The 19083-nt window shown below is 42.5% G+C and overlaps 1 protein-coding gene across 3 annotated transcripts in view; it reads left to right on the forward strand.

Annotated features, from left to right (window-relative positions):
• LOC100650880 (protein similar) overlaps positions 1-19083 on the forward strand; it is a 36853-nt gene that overhangs the window by 14699 nt on the left and 3071 nt on the right. For all 3 annotated transcript variants that reach the window (XM_048405901.1, XM_048405900.1, XM_020862937.2), the window contains exons 8-12: positions 15710-16229; positions 16974-17202; positions 18025-18371; positions 18597-18838; positions 18915-19060. In XM_048405901.1, the coding sequence (XP_048261858.1) occupies positions 15710-16229; positions 16974-17202; positions 18025-18371; positions 18597-18838; positions 18915-19060 (1484 nt within the window). The remainder of the gene's footprint in view (positions 1-15709; positions 16230-16973; positions 17203-18024; positions 18372-18596; positions 18839-18914; positions 19061-19083) is intronic.

A 19083-nucleotide genomic window follows, 5' to 3' on the forward strand; every position in this document is an offset into this window, starting at 1 on the left:
TTAGATTGTCAAGTTGTTGCAATATAAATACCTAATCGGTGATAATTGTGGTTATCATCAGCCGGAGATAAATATAAATTTGTCGCAGCCGAGAGAGCAAAGCAGAACCAGAAATACAACTTGTTGTGTGATTAACCCATTAAGAGACGATATTGCGTTAATACATTTCATTTGCAATTCTTTCCAGTTAATTTACATTTATTATGAAAAAGACTTTCAAGGATTTATTTAATACGTATTTTTATCAGTTAGCATTTCCTCCTTCATCCGTTTCCTTTCTTCAACACGATTTAAAACAATTGAAATTTATTTACAATGCTGTAACATACATAACAAATTACGTAATAAATTACTTCATTCAAATTTATCATGTTTCGTTTCAATGTTTTATTTATATTTCGCCGAAGTCCTAAAGATGGCAAAATTACTACCATTAAATCCCTTGTTGCTCTAATTTGCAGGAATATTTTCCGATCAGATGTTCAAATATCAGAAACGCGATGAGGATAATTAATGAACGTCCCTGCAGCCGGTGATGCTGCTGTCGCGCGATAATCACTCTATTTCGATCTCGAGCCGATTACGCGATTTAGCGATTACGACTTCGCTCGATCCGATCATTGTGCGTTGAAACGCGACAATGTCCAACCGAATACAGCCACGCTCTTTTTCCCTTATCGTTTTATTTTTCAGTTTTCTCGCCTGCCTATAGGCCAGCCAGAGAACAGGCGATACTCGCATCATGCCTTTGGGGGAAACGTACGGGTCTTTTCCATCTCGAGGCTCCCTCTCGTCTCGTTTCGTTTCTTATATCATCGGTGTTTACGACTTCCAAATAGGAAGCTAACAATACGCACGCGTTATGCAACGATGTAGATAACATTTACACGGTAGCCAGCGACGAAGATACGCGTATCGCGCACTACTGATCGATCATATTTTCGTCACGTGATCGGGTACAAAATTGGGCAATTGAATTTCTACATACGTAGTCCTTTTTCTCTACGATTCAACGAGGCAGAATACACGCACGTACAGTGTGAAACAATTTTCAAAACTTTGCCCGCAAACTTCCGATCGCTTTAGACGCAGTCGCGTTTTTCTACTGGAGGGTTTTTTAAATTCAAGGAAAATACGATAGAATCGTATAAATTGAAAAAAGATTCTTAAGGAAGAGGATTATTATTATAAGTTGTAGCGTGATTTCTAATTCCCATTCTATGTTAATGAATAGATCATGAATTTTTATATTGCTATTTGACACGTAACATGCAAAAATATGTAAAGCACCCGAGAATATGTATTCGCTGGATAAAACAACTTTCTGTCCATTATTTCCTAATTATCTTTGGAAAAATACGAATTTACATAAGTATCCGTAGTCTACCAATCTGCTAATTGGTAAATTATGAAAAATTCTCTGCTCGGTTGAAGCTAACGCGAGGCTGCGGCGTAAGAAACTGGAACAGTAGCGCGCAGTTAAATTCGTAGTAGCAGTTTTAAATTAAAAGATGCGTTTCTTTAAGTTTCAGACTAACGACTACGTGATTAACTCCTGTTTAGATTTGCTCGTATGATTTGGCTTGATTGTGAGAAGTGAGTTTCATAAAAGACGTTGGTTGCTCGGTTTTCGCGGGCGCAGAGGCGAGAATCGCGTGGCGCGTCATGCGAGCGACCTTGACTGCCAGCCGGCTCGATTGCATAAGGATCGTTTTCAGTGACGATAGGAGTGGCACGAGGTGGGGTAGATAGATCCGATCGACTACATATCGATCGATATCTATTACTAAACTACAGTGGACAGTACTATTTTTTTTGCTCCTGATGATCCAACAGCAATTCTTCTTTCATCGATATCAACATTTCAAGCGAGCATTTAGGTTTAGAAAAACATATTCGAGAATCAGATCAACAGCTGTTTGTAGAAATCGGTGTATCGTCGATACGTTCGAGAGATTCGTATCCTGCCCTACTTCGTAAATTTCCATCAATTTCTTATCTAAACAAGGCCTTGCTGCCAACATTCATGATTTGCGCACGTTGTTGGTAAATGGTGGTCAATTGTCCCGTTCGTATACGCCATTCTGCTAATGTGTGCGTCCTCTATTTCAGATAACACGATCGCTACCTTCTTTCGATATATGAATTATACTTGGCTTTATCGGGAAATGTCGACGCCAGCCGGTGATGAATTTCTTATCAAAGTGGCAGGAAAGAATCGCAAAGCGGGAAAATGATTCAGTACGTTCTAAGAATTTATTCAAGTTCCATAACGATGTGACTGTGCTACGATTTAATCGGGACAGGTAGTAGGGGTATCCTATCTTCGGCAGAAAAATCACGAGTTAAGTAAACCTGGAGGAATAAAAAGAGAAATTCCTTTGATATCAAAATCATGCGGGAAAAAGATCGAAGCTACTTTTTAATATTCGTCGAATTATAATGATCGTACAGATGATGCGTAGAATTTCATTTATCCAAACTCATAATGGGACAAACAGTTCATATGTACTATGTGGAGTTCGATTTATAGAAACAAAATTTTAATCAGTACCCACGCAGTTGAACTCCTGTTAGTCGCAACTCGTTTATTCGAACGTGAAATTAGCGAGGAAAATTTATGAAGTTCGTTCGAATAACTTTTACCAAACTACGACTTCTCTCCTTTCCTTCGTCACGTCCATCGATCTAAGGAAACTGCACAATTGGATCGTCTTAAACGATCAGCACTAATTCTAACAAACACGATAACCACGCTGCAACTGCGATAGGAACCCATGCGAATTAAACCATTGACAATCTCTGAGTCCATCGGAAGAGACGTAAGAACGGTCGAAGAGAATCCTTGTGTTCGAAAGAAAGATAGACGGAAGAAGAAAGAGAGAGGAACGTCGCGGAAGCCGATGACGCGAGCGATCAGCAAGCGAGATTTCCTCGGATTAGCGTCTCGTGACACACATTTTAGAGCGTGGACGGCGAGTGCTGACTGATTACGTGCGTACCACCACTAAGAAGAAGAAGAAGGGGCATTTGTGTGCACAAGAGTAACAATTAGATCGCAACAAATCGAACGATCCTGTTGTTGGCTGACAGAAGGAGGGGAAACGTATTGGAACGATTTGAGAGTTGGCGCGACACTCACCGTCAGTGATCCTCGGATTTGCTCGTGTATCGCGATCTCGATAGATCGCTGCATCCTTCGGAGAACCGCAGTTACTGTTCGCGCAATTGTCGCGCTTCGTCACTTCGAGTTTGTCACGGTAAAGCACACGTGCCCGTGTAGTCTGTCTCGATTCTTGATAGTAGTACGATCGATGGAATTTTTGGACGCGAAGTTTTGTGGAAGGTTCCAGTTAATAGAAATGAAATTCAATCGAATTAAGCATGCAAAAGGTGGTTGGACGTTGATAAAACGGTGCTGGAAGTGTGTGCGTACATCTGTATAGGAAAACAACGATAGCGAGAGGAAAAGATAAATCTTTAAAAAGAGGCGTGAGAAGGCGATTCGATTGATAGGTGGATCGAGAGCAAGGCCAAAGCACACCGAAATAAATTAACGCTAGCTATAAAGGGCTATTAATATTTGCCCAATTCGCCACTCGAATTTAATCCTACAACGACGAAAGTAAATGTATTCACGTATGGATTGGAAAACGAGGATCGTCGACAAATGGATATAAATTGCAGGAAGATCGTGAATTATTTTGAATTGATTTAGGTCATCGTAAACGATGTCGAAACCATATCAACGTTTCGTGATCTAGTTCGCTAGCGAATTCTGTCTCGTCTACGTTACATTATGTTTGTATAAATGACGAATAGGAAGAGGAATTCATCTTCTTTCGAAAGATCCTTTTCTTTTTTTCTACGGACGAATCCTTTTCCAAGGAGGATAAAATAGTGTTTGTACAACCTCTGCTGCGGTATTATAAAACGTTGAAGCTAAATAGCTTTCGACGAAGACCGCGGCACACATTTAAGGTTCGGAACGATGTACGTTATCGTTCGGTTTCCAACACATTACGCAATACGCATCACTGGCACCGCTAAATATTTTTAACTTAAATATGCCCACACAGTGCACAGCACAGTCGAGCTTCCAGCAATTTTATAGCCCGCATGAAACTTAATAATTTATTGTCGGGTTCGAGGGGACCGCTCTTCAATCTGCTACCGTTATATACCGTGTTATAGGTTTCGAGAAGCTCGCTGATACTTTGTACAAACGTTATTTTATTTTCTAGTTATATATTCGCTAGAAAATAGAAAAACGATGGAAGATTTTAGTCTATTCTTAATTCGTACGTAGAGCGACCGATAACAGAGTACTTTCTTATATATAGATTTAATGTCACACGACCGGATATGCTTAAGATGTCGCGCCAATTATTTTTTTTTCCTTATCGAATTTTGGCGGATCGTGAGATTTTATTCTTGTTGACGTTTCCGATACGCGGTTTCGGTTTGTGCACGATACGATTATCGTGTCGTATGCTTCCGCGCAGTCTAAAATAAGTTGGTCCATTGTGACTGGTACGTTGCATTCTTCACGTAGGGGAGTTCGGTCCTTTGTTAATAGACGCAAGTGGAAAATTTTCGTGTGGTCTATTCGGACACGAGTAATAGCAACTTGGTCTCTTCGAGTAGCAAGGGAATTACGTCATTATTTTTATACAAAAATCTTATATTTAAAGAAAATTAGTATAAAAAAGGGGTAACTTTTCCAACTTTAATCGTTATCGTGCCTGTATAAAATTCTGGCCCAGTTTTATTAGTAAATTCCATCAGTTCCATTTTATTCGTAACACGAGATATTACTAGACTTTCCCTGTTTTGACACGAAAGAATTACAAATGAAACAAGGAGGTGTCCTTCGCGAGCTTTTTCACGAGATTCTTCACGAGCTTTTTCGCGAGCCAGCCAGCGTTGTTTAGATCGAACCGCGTGGAACGTGCCAAATTGGACGCCTATCGAAATCGCTTCGAAATGAAACGCCGAGTTGTTGAAGAAGCTACGGTGCAACAACACGGCGTGTTGCGTGACGGGATCGCGTTAATGATCGCGCGTGGATCGTCGCGCGTGTTTCAGGTATTCGCGATGGAAGCGGCGTGCCGGCCACGAGAGTTGGCGCGCAAGTTCGACGTCCTCGATCAAAGCGTTTCTACGCTGGCTGGATATTTTTAAGTTCGTCCACGATAACCGCAATATGCGAGACGTCGGTGCCAGTTTGAACACTATAAAGTTTTTTTCCAAAGAGATGCTCGCGAGAAACGGGTTAATGGGTTGCAAAATATACGAGCCTTTCAAAAGACGAACCGATCAACGTCGCTTTTTATCAATTTCTCAATTTCATTACACCGACGCGCGATTGATATTCAACCTTTTGAAGCTACTCAAACTATTCGCGTATATCCCTCTCTGAGCGATGTTACGAACAATCGTAAATTGAGAAGTAAATTTGAAAAAGATGATATGTACGGCCCTGTAACGTTTTTCTAATTAATTCTGCCTTCCATCAGTTTCTCAATTTTATTGTCCAGTCACGCGATTCAAGTAGTCAATGATCTGACTCATCGAACGTTTATTTATCTGCACTTTTCAACGAGTGGAAGGTAAATTTCGATAGATAAATTTCCGTATTCTAAGCTGTGTAAACGAAAGAAAAAAAGAGCTCCAAAATTCTTCTACCCGATATAGATATCGGCGCAGTCTCTTTTATCGAACTTGACACGGCAAATACATCCGAGAAAAAGTCGAGTTTCGGATATCTGTGCTTATGTGTGATTAAGTAACACGCGATATACAAAGATAAATACCAAGGTATATATAGTAAAGATTGATGCAGGCTATGGTCGGCGCGTTTGTCGAGCAATTGCATACATAGGATGAAATGAAGTTCTTGAAATTACAACTGGTACAAAGGAGGGAATTTTCTTTCTGTCAATAGATCGTAGGATACGAGGACGAAGACGCGGAAGACTGGCTCGTTTTTCTTGTTAGAATGGTGGGCTTTTCTTACCATCGACGTCGTAAACGACTATAAAAGGGGAGGGGGCCGGGCTTTTATCTCGATCCCCGGCTGGGATTAACTTGATCCCAGCGGACCGTATTTTCTTGCGTTCGGCTTTCCCACGAAAAAATCGACCGCGCGTACCTGCTCCGAGTGTCGCGACAAAAACACGGAAGAGGATCACAGGCGAATAGTCCAGGATACGTGTGCAGAATATAGGTCAGAAAGGAGGTGAAAAGGATACAGACTCCGTTAACGCTACGTTAAAACTATCCACTTATACTGGGTTATATATAGCCAATTAGAATCGAAACAGTAGCGAGCGTATAAATAGAGAAATGGTAAGCTCAACTAATTATACTACGAGAAGTTTTATCTTTACTTGCTTTCTGTAATATTTTACGTGCAAGTGCATTTCTTACTCTATCCCGAGGTGCTGTAAATAATTACCAACTGAATTAAGTCGAATCTGGCGTAAGAATTTTCTCTATTTATAGGTTTTTATAAAAGTTAATATTAACGCGAGCAAGAACGTTGGCATATCCTGGGAATCTGTAAAAACAAACAGTATCGGTCGATTTCAACTGATTTTCTAGTTGCAATGACAATCGCCCATCCACCATATTCCGATGTTACGTAAAACAATACGTCAGGTACCTGTATGTCATTTGCATTTAACGAGAGAATACTCGGTATTTCCCACAGATATACATAGCTCGATAACCGACCAGATAGCGTGCCATTCTGTAGCCAGTTAACCAAAACACCGTAATTCCTATTGAGATTCAAAGAACCGAAATCGAATTGAAAGGAGGTCGCAAAAGCTCTCGCCGTGACGCATGTGTAGTTCGAGGATGTGGAGCGATAAGAGCATCGAACCCACGTAAATTATCGCGAGAACGTAAGGAAAGGGGCAGTGAGCATAGAGTATTTTCGTTTTAACCAGAAAGCGTTCTCTCCTGGCTACAGTTTTTTTATTTGTTTGCCTAGATTTCCAACCCACGTATTTGTCACACATCTTCCCATCTCTACCGACCAATTTATCTATTTCTTTTTCATCGTTCACGCATTTTTCCGTTGACCTATTTCGCATCGCTGTTTCCTCCTCTGTCAGTTTAATAATAGTTTCTGCTATATATCAACCATTCTTTATGAACTAATTATCAAGTAACAACACCGACCAACGCTGTTCTTGTCACGTCCAGCTATCGAACTCTTCTTGCCAGTCGTCTCCACCTCTTCTCTCTTGCCACCGAAGATTTCGTAACGAGTAAAGGTTTATCTTCGACTGGTAGATAATCTGTCGCGCGCTTTACACTGCGCCGTGCCGCGACGCGGCGCGACGCCCGCGCTAGTGAATCGCCGTACCTCGTGCGCGAGAGAAAGCATTCTTTTTCGCGGCAGTCGCTCGACCGCACGTCACCGTGTTTAATAGCGTATAGAGATCAGCAGTGTCTATAGATTCGATCAATATTGTCGGCGATCGCGCGGCTGGCAGTCCAATTCAGAAAACTTGTCGTTACTTGTATCCAGTGAATATCGTCTTCGTTTGCTTGATCGTTGGAATTAAGAGTATTTCGTTGGAGTGCATTAAGCTATTGACTCGTTGATAAGAGTCGAGGTGCGCGGCCAGAAAATTGGAACGGAAGATCGAGTGAAAAATTGGTGGATCTTGTAACAATAAAATATAGTTAGGTTTGTTTGATATTTTATTATTTCCTCTTTTCGAATCTGTTCTTTTTTTTTCTCTCGCCAGTCGATCGTGCGATTCATCACGTAGTAATTTCCGGATGAATATATCGGAAATTCACGCGAAAATCACGCGATCGGCTTGTCGTGAAATTCCACGATAAAACGAATCCGCGTTTCCGCAGCGTGACGCGTCAGACCTTTGTATTTTGTGGAATTTTAGTCCTACCGCGTAATAGTCGAATTCCGAAACGTTGTTCACGTAACTGCCTTCGTTTTTATTCTCAAAACGTTTTCGTTTAACGTCATCTCTTACGTTACTGGTAACTCAACTTGTTACGACATTCGTAACTATGAATATTCAAAGAATCGCCGATAATGTACGCGCATTCTACATTAGCCGGCCTTCCGAGCGGCACATCTCGGCAATTTTTTTCCGTTAATCCGCGAGAGTTGATTTAAGGACAAAAATCATCGTACAGACAATCTCGGATACTCAAAGCAACTAATTTATTTATTGGAGGAACGAACAGAAAAAGACATTAAAATGCACCGAGTAAATACGTCAAGGGATATATATTTGGGTGACCGAATGTCTCTCAAGCGAAATTCATTTTTCCAACATTAAAAAATACCGCAAGCTCCAGCGAAATATTAAAAAGCTGTTGTGTATGATTTTTTATTTCAATTTCACGGCGAACATTTTCCTACAACACGTAGGATCTCTTCCTTCGGCTAAAACGAAACCGAGATTGGAATTTAAAAGTTGGAATATTAAAAATTAAAAATTAGAAATCACCGGCAAGTTTTAATTCGTGGTATATCCTGCGCTCCGTATATGCGACATTTAGATTTTTCTTAATTTTACCGGCCACTCCGAAAAGTTAAAACTCGTTAGAGTTCCTCTTTATCCAATCTATTCCTACCAATTTATCGATGTTCGTCGTAGTTCGTATAAATCGATCCGCGTAATTTACTCGTCTGCTTGTTATCGGTCAGATATCGCGTACATCGTCGTACGATTGAAGCACGTTCGGATAGAGAGAGATAGATAACCGATCCAGTGACAAAGCGTGGTCGCGTGGAATTAGCTCGTGTATCGCCGGGTAACAGCCAGAACCGAACGATCGAAAGAGCGGAATCGCGATTTGCAAATCGAACGGGTGAATGAGGAACGGGTGACGCGAGGTCGACTCGCCGACGCACACGCTCGCGCGGCCGTTGCAGCAAATGCAGCAAGCGCGATCTTCCGAGCCAGTCTCGCCAGTGCGAGTGCAACGTTTCTGCTGTTAGTGTCAGTGCCAGTGCCAATCGGGCGTCGTTCGGACATTTGCCGGAACAGTCACGTCGGGAGATCGCGTGTTCGCCTCTGTCTCGCGCCGCGTCCTCTTCTCTTCTCCCATTCGTCTCGCTTTTCTTTTCACTCGCCTCGACATCGCTGCCGTTTCGTTTCCGCTCTTGAAAGAGATGTTCGCACGTAACTCGGTGCTGAGAACTGGCGATTTGCAATTAAATCCGGGAAGTTGAAACTTCGGATGTAGATTCGGAAGATGTAGATTCGCAAAGTTACCGTTTACAAGAGAGTATACTGCAAGATCGTTAATAGCTGTGATACTTCTGATTCGATGAAGGGAAAGGAGCGCAAGTTGCAGTTAACAAGAGGATCCTCCCGTCTCGTATAGATTTCTCTGAAGTTTACACACAAGGTATCGAAATTCCCGGAATCGCCAACAGGTTTCCGAGACCGAAGTACCGCTGTAAGCCGCGAAACGTCAGATCAACGTGACAAAGCGCAGGAACGGGGAATCGCTCGTTATTCGTCGCGACTCTTCGGTTTATTCATTTTTGTCCCGCGTTAAAACATCCGACGATAGGCGAGGGATAGCCGAGAGAGAGAGAGAATGATCTCTCGGATCGTACGATCGATCAATTTTCACAGGAAGGGTGGCTGATAGACGAGCGTTGATCGTGGTTCGGTTCGTTACATAACGAACCGCTATTTAAACGGCAAACCACTGGCAAACACACACGGGGGACGCAATTTCTTCCCGCTGTGTATCGGCCGCGAAACCGGACACTACACGTTCTTTTTCTCCACCATGTAATATTACGTTTTTCCTCGTAACGTGAATAAACACGTTTACGTCGTCGTCCATAATCGTGACGATCTTCAGCTGTGGACGTCAAACGCGCACGGAGGCTCGTTCGTTGTATCCCAGCCAAAATCCTTGCCATCGCGTTGACGAGTTACGAACGTTATTTTCGCGCCTGGTGAACGGACGCGCGCGCCGTGTTTTCCGCCTCAAGGGCAGCCCTCGTTAGCGTCTTGGATCTTAGGAAGACACTTTCAGTCCTCGCTGGTGATAGAGTGGATATTGGATGCTAATGGATACCGAGTTTGATCGCAGCCAGTTGCTGCGAATCGTTCGTCTGAAAACAAAACGTCTTCTCTCGTTCGGATGACAGAATCCTAATCTCCACAATTCTAAATTCCGATAAACTCCAATGCACACGCGTCTCTATGTTTTCCTGCTTCTAAAGTCTAACAGCTGTATATTGTATAATTCGTATCTCGATAAGATTTAAAGACAAGAATTTCGTTAGGACCCACTTTCACTCGTACCCAGTATCTGCCTCGTTCTCCGGGCTTCTGATCTCGTCGCTTTGTTTGTCCAGCCACTCACTGAATCGCCCTATTGTTCTCTCGATCGACGTCAAAGCGAAGACAGAGCGCGAATCCCTTTTCTTTGGGGCGAGAAGCGCGAACGAGGCAAAGGCCGCGAAGCAGAACGCGTGTTGTGTCCGATTCGTGCCAAAATCATTGGCAAAGCAAAGCCCTCCTCTCTTTCTCGCTCTCTGTTCGCTTCTCGCTTACCCCCCTTCGAGACACACATCGCAAAGAGAAACGAACAGTAGTCGAGGGAAAGAGCGATTGACGCGTGGGCGACAAATTTTCCGTGCAGGGATGGGGATGGTTGACGTATAGGAGGAATAGAAAAACAGTAGGGGGCCATGGGTATACCAGATGGAAACCGAAGAGAAGAGGGGACTGATCCCACGTGCTCGATTGCACAAGTAACCGGGCGGTCGGCCGTCACTCTATTTTTAACAATACCGGCCGCATATTTAACTTGCACCTAACTCAACCTAATCGCTCTTTCTCTCTCTATGCGTCTCTTTCTCTCCTAAATTCCCTATCGTTTCGTCGCACGGTTCACATGACCGTTCGTCGTTTTCTCTGTCTAAACGTTCAAACCCGCGGATTCTTGTCGTCACTTCCCCTGTCAGAGAGATGGGGCATAAATTTGGGCCATTGCCTAGGTGGTAGTGAGTCGACGTGTATCGTGTATGTAAACTAGCGTCATCGAGCAGAAAATTATAAAGTTTCGCTACCATTGAGAATAATGTACGGTGCATACAGAAAGCGCGTCTATTCTATATCGAATAATTAGGTTCGAGATTATGAAATATCGTTTAGTAGCTTAGTTTCGTACGAGTGCGCAAACGTTTAATGGTATGAAAGTGAAGCGTGGAGATTGACAAATGCTTCCTTAGAACTTAAGGATATGCAATTAGAGAATACAATCTTTACAACGTATATTGTTACAAATTATTTCGTTATATGTAATTATTAGAAATTAGACCGGTGGAGAATCGCTCTGGTACGTCGATCTCTCTCACATCGAAATTTTTAAACGAAAGTCAATTAGGCGTCGGAGATGGAAGAGTTTTACGGATAATAATCTACGGAAAACCGCGGCAATATTCGACGCGAGTAAAACAAATGCTGGGAAAAAAGAACTCAGGGGTTTCGAATTCGCGGGTCGAACACCTTGTCGCGAAGTGACATCATCGTGTACGAGGTCGCGCCGTTTATTTTCCTACTTGAGCGGCTCGGCAGAATTCATCTCGCTCGCCAAACTCGAAACAGTCGAAGACGAACGAACCGTGGCCAACTAAAAATAAGCCCCGCTCGAAGCCGCATTTTTTATCGTGCAACGCGCCGTTATGCAAGTGAATTCGCGGGCCCGCGATCGGTCGGAACGGCTCACGAAATGCTACACTCCGAAACCTCGCCGCGCCCACCGGTTCGAGTTCATTAAGCTTGTTCGCTCTACGATAACCAAACGACCCAAAGATCCCGGGATTTCGTGAATTTTTCTTTAATCTCGTGATTACTCTGTTAACCGGGTCATTTTTTAATCAGAACTCTCGTAATCATCGAATACTTTAGAGATTAAAGAGAACATAGCAGTTAATAGAGACAAATTATATTTCATATTGGAAACGATTTAAGTCCTCGTCAATATAAATTACGATATAACGTACTCTCTGGGCCATTTTTACCAAATAATATTCTCGTCGTTACAAAGCTACAGAAATTTAAGAAAAATACGAAAGAATTATCATCGATGTATGCGACCTTCCGTTTTATTTTTCTTTTTTCTTGAAACATTAAAAGATCGTTTTCTCTTAATAAAGAGGCTAATAGAAGGAATTTCTCTACAGAGAAATTATTACTTGTTTGAGGATCATAGTTGCGAGCTATGTATCTCGTTCTTCTCCGTTAACAGGTTGACAAAGGCGGGAAATTTAAATTGTTAAAGGAGAAAAATTCGAATGGATAGTCACGCGACTCTTTATCTTTATCTCTATCGCTTCTGTATTTATGAAAGAAGCCACGTTCTTCGCTTACAAGCGTAGGTATTCCCGTTGAGATTCTCTCGCGTGATTTGCACGCAACCACGAGGCGACTGCGACGACGCTCCTGCTGTTCCACGTTTGGGGTCCCGCTGGTCAATTTGCGACAATTACCGAGCCGTTGTGACTGGTTAAAGTTAGTTAGTGCTCGACTCGGCCTATACTGTTGTATACGGTAACGCAGCGTCAGACGTTTCACCGTTTCCCCTTCAAACCCTCTATCGCTCTCTCTCCTTCTCGTCGCATTTAATTCATTAAGGAACAACGTTGTATTAACGTAACATTTCGTTCGCAGCTTTTTCCTTTTAGTCGCTTTATGTCATCAAATTCTTTCCTTGAACGTTCTGGATATAAAAAGGAATTCCAAAGGTCCGATATGTATTTTTATACAAGTCGCTTTATTTTCACCGTTCAATTGTCAGCGGTCAAATTTGGATATCTGGTTTGGAAGTTTGCAACAAGTGTGCACTGTTTTAATGCAGTGTTTCGTTGCGCTTAGTCATTGATCCAGACAGCGTGAAGCTTCCAATATTATTAAAAGAAATACAGACAATATAAATTACATTTATCGTCTCGCGTACGCTAGATAAATTTTTCGCAGAAGCTTAAAGGAATTTCCTTCGATCTATGAGACAGCTTGTACGTCGTACGAACAGCTCGACTTCTTCGAATCCCATGAAACAGTAGACTGTAGGCGAAAGAGGAAAATACGAATAAGTGAGAAAAGAAGTAGGAGGCAAGTGTTCGAAATCTCCTTTCACAATCACAATTCAAAATTTGGTTATGTAAATTATAGCTCGTAATCATAGTCCAGTTACATAAATTGACGGAAAACAACAAATTGCGCATGAAGCGTTATGTTGATGCAACGTTGATTCTTAATAGGCTAATGAATTAATCCTTGAACCGTGGCGTGCCCTATGGAGGTATCCGCTATGTGTAGTTCTGTTATCAGCGAGTTTAACATCGAGATTAGAAATTTGATATCTGTATTTCGTTTTAAATTTCTGCAACTTATCTACGCAATTATAAAAAAGCGATTTCGAATTTTTCGTTTCCGTAGTCGAAAATCCGCGGGTAACGAGTTCTTTTCGACTCTACTTTCCTTTCTTTTTTTTTTTCGTCCGTGAAAATTGCCGGCTCACACGCGCCCGATCACGCTCGTCGTCGAATCGGCTGCTAGCGCTAGTAGCAGCCTTAACCTTCGCGATAACCTACATCGAGAGCAGAGAGGCGAGAAAGCCACGGCTGCTCGCCAGAGATCGGCGTGTGGTCGCTTTTCTACGATGTCCCTGACGCATTTTGGCCGATCGAGGTGTCACTGTGACATTAGAATCGCTTGACGCCTCCTCTATCGTACTGATCCGTTTTCCAATGAACCAAACTTATTTCGCTCGCGGGAGAACAATTTGCAGGAATTTAACGGCGTGATCGAGTTTCGTAATGATTACAATGTGCAACTTTATCTTATTTTCAACACGTAGTTTTGTCATATCCAATTGGACGATTCTTGTCTTTATCTCGAGGTCGTCTAACATACTACAGAGATTCCGAGATAGGAGAAAACGACGAAGATCGAACTCGCATCTTCTCGTACAATTAATTATAGATGTAGGTATAGATGTACATTTCCCAAAGGTTGTTCGTCGCTTCGAGTAATTATTAGGTCGATAATATACGAGCCACTCGGACGTCAAACTGACGAGCAACTCCATCGAGGTTAGTTATATTTGGCTCCCGAAGAATTAAACATCGGTCGTAACTTCTCGATTCTAAAATCGCAAGGAACTTTTAAAGAACGGACCTGGTTAGTTCGACTTCCCAGTGTGGCTCCTATATTTGTTTCGTATTTTCTGTTTGTAAATAGGACGAAAATAGAACGGATATATAAGACAACCGAATAAAATCATTCCCACTTATATAAATATGAAAAACAAACTGGCGGGCACAAGGAAATTGCCAAGACGACACTTGAGTCTCCTCTGTAAGACCAACGAGTTATGAGGACAAAATTATCCCAAAGATTGTTCGTCTTCTCACGTGTGACGATTAAAATTCGTCAGAAACGAAAGCATTTTGGTAAGAACGGTATCTAGAGATCGATTTTGGCAGGCGTCTTGCGTCCAAGTCGCTGCACGGTTTCTAAAGCCATAAAATCTGGCCGTGGTAATGGCAAACTCGAGGATCGACCTCGAGTCAACTGCTGCCATTCGCCTGCATCTACAGGAAAGGAAGAAATACACGTTCATTGAGCTTCGACCCGATCGGTTGGTTGGTTCCATGTTGGTTCGAAGGAATTCGTTTCGTTCCAGCACGCGTTCGTAGCTTCCCGGCCCATCAAACGGTAATTGTTATGCAAGGGGGGCTCGCGAGCTAAAAACCGTGGCCATGTGCTTCGCTCTCTCGCGTACGAGGGTCAGGACCCGAACGAACGAACGAACCGGAGTACACGAGGGGGGAACACGAGCGGTGCGCCCGTTCGAACGTCTAACTAGGCCGTCGAAGACGGCTAGTACCATCTCAGTTGATCATCCAACCTATTCGCGTTCGAATAGCATAAGCCGGTCGTTCTTTGGTACGTTTCACATTTTCCTTAATACTCTGGTAAACGTGGTTCTTGGTCACCGTGATTGGGAATTTTCGCGGATTTTGATCTTTCGTCGACCGATCTTTCTTTCTCGATCGTTGAGGAGTGGCAGTGGTACGTACTTTACTTTATCGCGCAACGTTCCGTACGAGTTAACTCTCGGTAGAGGCTGGATAATTTGTTGTTACGAGCGTAGAATGTACGGACGTGTCGTCGGTATATTTGAATCTCTCGGGAATATTTGTCAATTTTTCAATTTCATTACACAAGTATGCAATTAATGGTCGATTCTTAAGCGACGAATGACTCGCTTCTGTAGGATCGTTTATCGCAAAAAGCTGGTATAAACGAGAGTGAATTTCGCTTTGTATCCCGGAAGCGCTATCTAAGGGAATTTTCACTGCGGCAAGTAAGAGAATATGATAGAACAGACGAAGGCTGTTATATAATTACGTAATATCAGTCGAAATCCCTTAGAACGTCGGTTCAGAATAGAACATGAACTTGCGAGCCAGTCTGACCGGGAACTGTTGAAACTTGGAAAATAAGAAACGCCAGACGTAATATCGCTGTATGAACCGAAATTCACTCAGACTTCGTGCAAGAGTTAGCTATTAGAAAACGCAGGTTTATTAAATGAATCGAGAGAGAAAGTGGTCACACGTAGAAACAGGATCGTCGATGGCGCGGCAGTTTCCACCAGGTAGGATTTCTGCTTTCAGCGGCGTGGAACGCGAGGATGAGGTGTACAGCGCGCGGCAGCTCGCAGCACGTGACAGCGAGGAGGCCGTGAAGCCGGAGGAGAAACCGGCTGCCACGAGCGACGTTGTCCAACTTCCACCTCTTCAAGCTACCACAAAGCTTCGTGTTCGAGTGCAAGTGAAGAGCAAGAAGCTCGAGGATACAGCGCTCGAGGGGAACCAACAACAATTATCGCTACCTGCTACAAAATCGAAACTAGCGACTACCGGCTCTTCCGATCGCGCAAAACCATTGACAGTGACCAGTTCGATTTTCCGCGCGGCGGACAAGAAGGCGAAGAAGGAGCCTGTTCAACTTCAGGACGGCTCGCGGAAGGATAACACCTTCCCGAGACCGGTCCAGTCTACAGAGAAATCGTTCGTCGGTGTACAGGCTTTGAAAGAATCGCTGGAAGAGTCGCTGAAGGAGAACAACGAGCCAAAACGAAAGCAACGGTGCCGCCAGCAATCTGTTGCTAGCCGCGCTCCGTTCGTGTTCCAGGTATGATACGAGAAAGGAGAATATAGCGAGGCTGTAAAACAGTTAAATTTCGGTAGGATTGATAGTCGAAGAGACTTGCAGCGATAAATAGGCAGAGTTCTAATATATAAGGCTTTTAGAACGACTAACTCGTAGCCACTTTCTTCTTTGTTAGTTTCTTTATTTTGTTGCTCGGGTTTATCGTAGGATTAGCGTACAACATTAAAAAAGAAACGATTTACTTCTGTAATTTTATTGCAAAGATATAACATATAAGTAATAGTAAATTCCAAGGTAAACTTAAGAGAAGCAGAGGTTCGAATGATATCTCTTTTATCTGATTTTTAATTCTGCAGTTGATCAATGTGGCGTCAGAGTGACTTATTTATTGGGTCACTCTATTAGGTCTTCAGACCATAGAAATTATTACTATAAGGAGTTGTATAAACTTGCTCGTATCTTACGAAATAGAAATATGGTTTAGTTTTGATCGATTTGGACTTGATTTTTATTTAGTTTATTCGCGTTACTACAAATTATTTTTATCCTTCCGAATAGATAACCATGACCTGCGATACATCTTATATTAATTGATCGTTAATTGCTCATTGATTCATTGACCATCCAAAGCTGTGAACGATAGCCACTGATCGATTTTACGACCTCGCTATATTCTTCAAGTATGCGTTTTGTAGAGAGGGGAGTGTGTTCACTTTGAGAAAGAGAGAGAAAGGAATTTTGGAGTTGATGGAAATGATCTTCTAGGGAAAACCCGCGGTGGAATACGATCCGGAGACAACGGTTCGTCAGGACAGGCCACACGTCGTTACCAGACACCTGTTTGCTTCTATTGCGACGCAACAACAACAACAGCAAGACCAGATAACCTGCAGACCACCGCCACAGACAGCGACAGCGAGTATCTTCGCTCCTCGTACCGAGGACATGAACAAAGGCTTCTTGACTTTCAGCGAGGATCATCCAGGCCTTACGAGTGGGTGTCATTCGTCTCTTCCTTCGTATTGTTTCGCAACGAGTCGTGTTTTTCCTCGTCTTGTATCTTTACATTTCACTCGTTTGCCTATCTCTTCAAACTCGTTGCTATTCGCGCAATAATCGAGAGATAAATGTCGTAACACGCGACTTCGGTCGATAACGATGAAGAGTATGAAAAGAAAAAGAGACAGAGAGAGAGAAAATAATAATTAGGTGATGGAGAAGTACTCGTGATACAAGAAAAACTTCGTAGGTAGACAGTAAATCTTTCCTATCACACGAGATACGATATTGCGAACATTCAGGATCAAATGATGAGCACATGGAAACAGCATGATAAGATTATATTTGTTAATTTCTCCATTTTTATATAGAAGCTAAGATTTCAATATTACTTAGTCGAAGAGAAAAACGATCTGCTGTGTAAAGAGATATATTATCTTTTAGAATTAGATAATAAATGTAAGAAGTTTCTCTTTTAAAAGCAACAAAGTAGCTAACGTTATAACGTACAACAATTAATTTTTCTTAAATGTTCAAGAATAGATAGATAGGTACATAGATAGATGTACAGAAGAATAGACATGAGCACGTTTAATTCCTAAAGCAATTGAAACAACAGATTAGATAATATGGAACTGTTGACAATACATAAACTTAACTTAAAAATTGCTTTTTTATGAAATATAGAAGATACGTCTTATTGTGTATCTTCCTTTCAATTTTCGTATAGAATAACCGGTATTTGTTATAATACGGAAGTAAACAACGGTCGGTGTACCCTTGAAGGTATTTGAATTTCATCTATGGAATGTTACAGTGCTGAAGGACGAACCGGAGGATCTAACACATCTGGCGCCTACACCTGGCGACGTATGCGTCCCCCTCGAAGACACGCCTTTCCTTACGGACATGCTCGACGAGTTTATTCTTGGCAGCGACAACTATTGTCCCCTACTGAGCCCCGATGGAACCCTAGCACCTGAATTACGCTCCACAGATTTCACCGACTCTCTCAAAGATGCTGAGTTGGGAGACACCACGAGGAGTAAGGATCTAGGGGAGTCTTTGGCCGATAGCGATCCGTTCATGTACGGAGATTCGCCGAGCAGTCCATGTAGCATCGATCCCAGCGCGGTTTCACCGCCGCTCACCAAGTACCGTCAAGTGAGTCGATTTACTCGATTCCTCCAGACACTTGCAGACATTACACAAATATTCTCAGATCTTCTCAAATATACTATAAATATACCCAAGTATTTTCAAGTATTTCCAAGTATTCCCATACAACGTTTCCAAGTGTTTCCAAGCGTTGCCAAATATTTCCAAGTAATTTTAAATATTGTAATTGTAGTAAAAAATTGCTTAATCCCGTCGTGTATTATATTTCAGAGTCCAGAACGAAGTATAGATTCGTTGGGTAGCCCGACAGGGGGTAGCGGTGCGGACGGTTTATCAGAGGACGAGATGTTAATGTTAGGCCTGAATGATAGTATAGGCGACGACGAGTTGGAATTTAGAGCACCATATATCCCAATGTCAGATCAGGATGAGGCTTTGGATTTGCTTATAAGCAATGATATGGTTATGTGGAGTCCGCCACAGACGACAGATCACAAAAGTTGTCTAAAATGGTACGAAATGATGGGACGAAAATTATAATTACGAGAGCCAGGACGAGAACCGTGAATCTTTATGTATTGTTTACAGGACGTTAACGGAGAAGGAGCAACGAACGACAGATTCTAGTTTAGCGCAGTTATTGAAAATGGATCAGGTCGTCTCCAGAAAATACAACGACCACGGAGGAGGTTTAGTGAACCCAGTACAAGTTCTCGGTCAGATCCCTAGAAAGAGTAAGTCCCTTCTTCTATCTACT

This window comes from Bombus terrestris, chromosome 5 (assembly GCF_910591885.1).
Source record: "Bombus terrestris chromosome 5, iyBomTerr1.2, whole genome shotgun sequence".
Classification (NCBI taxonomy): domain Eukaryota; kingdom Metazoa; phylum Arthropoda; class Insecta; order Hymenoptera; family Apidae; genus Bombus; species Bombus terrestris.